General features: G+C 43.7%; 1 protein-coding gene across 1 annotated transcript; it reads right to left on the reverse strand.

Annotated features, from left to right (window-relative positions):
- Window positions 1-1,977: 1,977 nt before the first annotated feature.
- Slc10a5 (solute carrier family 10 member 5) lies at window positions 1,978-3,302 on the reverse strand. Its single transcript, XM_031376245.1, has one exon. The coding sequence runs from the start codon at window positions 3,300-3,302 to the stop codon at window positions 2,001-2,003; it is 1,302 nt and encodes a 433-aa protein (XP_031232105.1). The 3' UTR covers window positions 1,978-2,000.
- Window positions 3,303-3,632: the final 330 nt, after the last annotated feature.

A 3,632-nucleotide genomic window follows, 5' to 3' on the forward strand; every position in this document is an offset into this window, starting at 1 on the left:
AGCAGAGTCTATCTCCTCAGGAGCAGAGTCTATCTCCTCAGGAGCAGAGTCTATCATCTCCTCAGGAGTAGAGTCTATCTCCTCAGGAGCAGAGCCTATCATCTCCTCAGGAGCAGAGTCTATCTCCTCAGGAGCAGAGTCTATCATCTCCTCAGGAGCAGAGTCTATCTCCTCAGGAGCAGAGTCTATCTCCTTGTTATTCAATATGATTTCATGACTGATGGAACACAGGAGTTGCACACACTGGTCAAAATAGCTAACATTCTCTGTAGTGTTAACAGGTTCCAGATCATAATATATTTTATAGCCAGGCAGTGGTAGCGCACATGCCTTTAATCCCAGCACTTGGGAGGCAGAGGCAAACGGATTTCTGAGTTCAAGGCCAGCCTGGTTTACAGAGTGAGTTCTAGGACAGCCAGGACTATACAAAGACACCCTGTCTCAAAAAAACAAAAAACAAAAACAAAACAAAACAAAAAAGCATTTTATTATCATAGAGTTGTTATTCTGTATATAGTGGAGCGGACTTACCACTCTTAAGAGCTACAAACTTAAAACTAAGAACACAATTTAAAACGTGGCCCATCAATACTTTGTTTGTTTATTGCTTGATTGATGTAGGTTGTCCTGGAACTCACTCACTAGACTAGGCTAGGTTCAAACTCATGGCAGGCCCACTGCCTGGCATCCCTCTTGTTCATAAAAGCAAGGTATTTGGATAACTTAATCCTTATATTATTTAATACATTTTAATGATGCATAAATCTATCCCATAAAGCACACACTGGGTTAATCTGTATCTTAGCCTCTGCAGATCTCTGTGTTTTACAGATCTGAAAGCTGACCTGACACGTTCTCAGTGCCATAAAGCACAAGTAGAAAGGGAGCTAACTGTCTGTCCTTAGATTGGCAAATGATGTTCATTTAGAGGTAGGCTGGTGTTATGTAAATGCACAGAGTTTGAGCCTCTGAATGGGCATTTCTGTTTGAAACATCAAATGCTCCTGGGAGGTGTAGTGGCTACTGCTGGTTGTCAACTTGACTATATCCAAAATGAACTACAATCCAGAAATTAGAAGGCTCACCTATGGCCCTAATCTGGAGGCTGAGAGATACAACTTTCCGATCTGAATCTTGGCATGGAGATCTTGAGGCATAGTGGCTATGAATCCCAGAAGATTAAGATAAGAAGATCTATGAGTTCAAGATCAGCTGGGATTAAAGGTGTGGTGGCATAGTTGCTATGAATCCCAGATTAAGATAGGAAGATCTACAAATTCAAGGTCATCTGGGATTAAAAGTGTGGTGGCACACACCTATAATCTGGGCCACACCTTTTGCTGGAGACCTATTTAAGGACATTGGAAGAAGGAAGGCTGGCTCTGCTTCGCCTGCTTGCCTTGTGGGACCAAGCAACTGCTGGATCCTCGGACTTCCATTCACAGCTGCTGCCGACCATTGTTGGGATTTGGACGACAGACTGTAAGTCATCGATAAATTCCTTTACTACATAGAGACTACCATAAATTCTGTGACTCTAGAGAATCCTGAGTAATTCAAGAGGTAACTACTGCTTTTGAGGATAGACTTCTACCACCACACCGTCAGGTCTTTGTTTCATAAATCATGGCTTTTGTACACTGGACTTAGTGACATAAGAAAGATCAGATTTGGTTATATCAGCCCAAAACACTATAAGCAAGAACACGGACAGAAAATGTTAAACCATTAGGTTTAGGCTAGGTTAGGGTAATGTATAACACATACACACACACATGTGTGCACATATGTAACATGTTATATACATCTATATGTTACACACACACATGCACAAACATATAAAACATACACATACTAGCAGTAGAAGAAATAACCTCCTCACCTCCCATGTCAAGCTTAAACCAGCTTGAAGGTGACTAAAGTGCACATGTTATTTTAGGTGCAGTTTGAATCTCCCACAGTAACTTCAGCCAGGTGAAGAATTAAGAGTGCTGTGCATTTTAAACTAGAGGGGTGTTTTCATTTTCTGGGCTAAGGAATGGCCTTCTCTTAGCCTTGTAGACCAGAAGGAACAGTAACATTTCACAGCCGGAACACATGGCTACTGTAAAAGGAGCCGCAGACGCTTCATAAGCCTCGTACGGGGGAAAAGACAGCTGAATAATGGCCAGAGCTAAGAAACTATTCAACATCCCACTTTCGATAGCAACCGTTTTACAAACAGGGAGAGGCAGCAGGTAGATTTTAGCAGAGGAATAGCCAAACAAAAACCCCAGTGCAGGAACCAGAAGCCCCAAAAGAAACACCTCTAGGTTAGCCACTCTCAGAAACACCAGTCCCATCCTAAAAGCCAAGCAGACCCCCACAAACATCAAAGTCAAACTCAGAGGCCGCACTACTCTCTCTAAACAGATTGCTTTTTCAGGCATTCTGTGCTTGACGGCTATGCCAATCGATATTGGCGTCAGGACGAAGAGAAGGGTCGACACTATCTTTAAGACGGGAACGTGAAATACACCTGCTAACCCCAGTAGCCGGCCGTAGAAGTATGAGTTGACCGGCATCATGATGAGGGCCAGGGACGTTGAGGTGCAAGTCATCAAAATAGCCAAAGTGACGTCCCCTTCCAGAAGGAGAGCAAAGGTGTACCCCCCACCTCCTCCTGGGCATGTGCAGGTCATTACAAATCCAAAGGCTTGTGCCTTAGCCAAGCCCAAGATCTGAGACAAGAGAAAGCCACAGAACGGCATGAGGAAAAACTGTATGGCTGCCCCAAGAAGTATTGGCAAAGGTCTCTTCCACACTGTGCGAAGCACCTGGAGTTCAATCTTGCAGCCAAAGGCACATTTGTTTAAAAGGATCATCAATAAGACAAGCAGGAAGATGGAGCCATCAACATGGAGTGGTGCATGGAAGGGGCCGTCCTCCGTCTGCCTGAACACTCTCACTCTGACGTTCTTTATCTCCTCGATGAGTGTCTGCCTACCTTCAGACTCCCAGAGCTGCAGGGTCAGATTGGTCTCTCCCGGGGAAGTCTTCAGGTGGACGGTAAAGCCCGCGACACCCAGGGAGATCTTGGTCACATTCACCACCTGCAGCACTTTAGGATCCTCTGACTTCACAAGGAGGTGGCTGGAGTGAGGCCGTTTCTCTTTATAGCCAGACCTTATCATGAGGCTTTCTTCTGTCTTTGTAAACGAAAGCCTTTCTGTGTTTGGTGTATTCAGAAAACTGAGAAATGACTTCCTCGATTCTCCCGGGTTCACCAACAAAAGTAGAATTATAAAAAAATTGCTGGACATTTTAAAAGTTTAAACAAACCATGTATGCCAACCCAGTTTTTTTAAAAAGCAAAAGACCATTCTTCTTATAGACATTCTTCTTTCATACACTTCAACACTGAAAGCGTAACTGTGAGTTAGATAACAGTTGGGTTTGCTCGGTCAAGGTCCGGGAGGAGGGACTGTTGTACTTGAAACCAGTATAAAGCTATCTAGTGAGCAAGCGACACAACCAGTTTAACTTGTAGTTAAAGAAAACATAGAAATTAAACCCTTGCATTTAACAGGTGTCACTTGTCACTTCCTGAGTTCCTTATTACCTGAGGGTAAACACTTGGAGTTATTACTATC

The sequence above is a fragment of the Mastomys coucha genome, unplaced genomic scaffold (assembly GCF_008632895.1).
Source record: "Mastomys coucha isolate ucsf_1 unplaced genomic scaffold, UCSF_Mcou_1 pScaffold17, whole genome shotgun sequence".
NCBI lineage: Eukaryota > Metazoa > Chordata > Mammalia > Rodentia > Muridae > Mastomys > Mastomys coucha.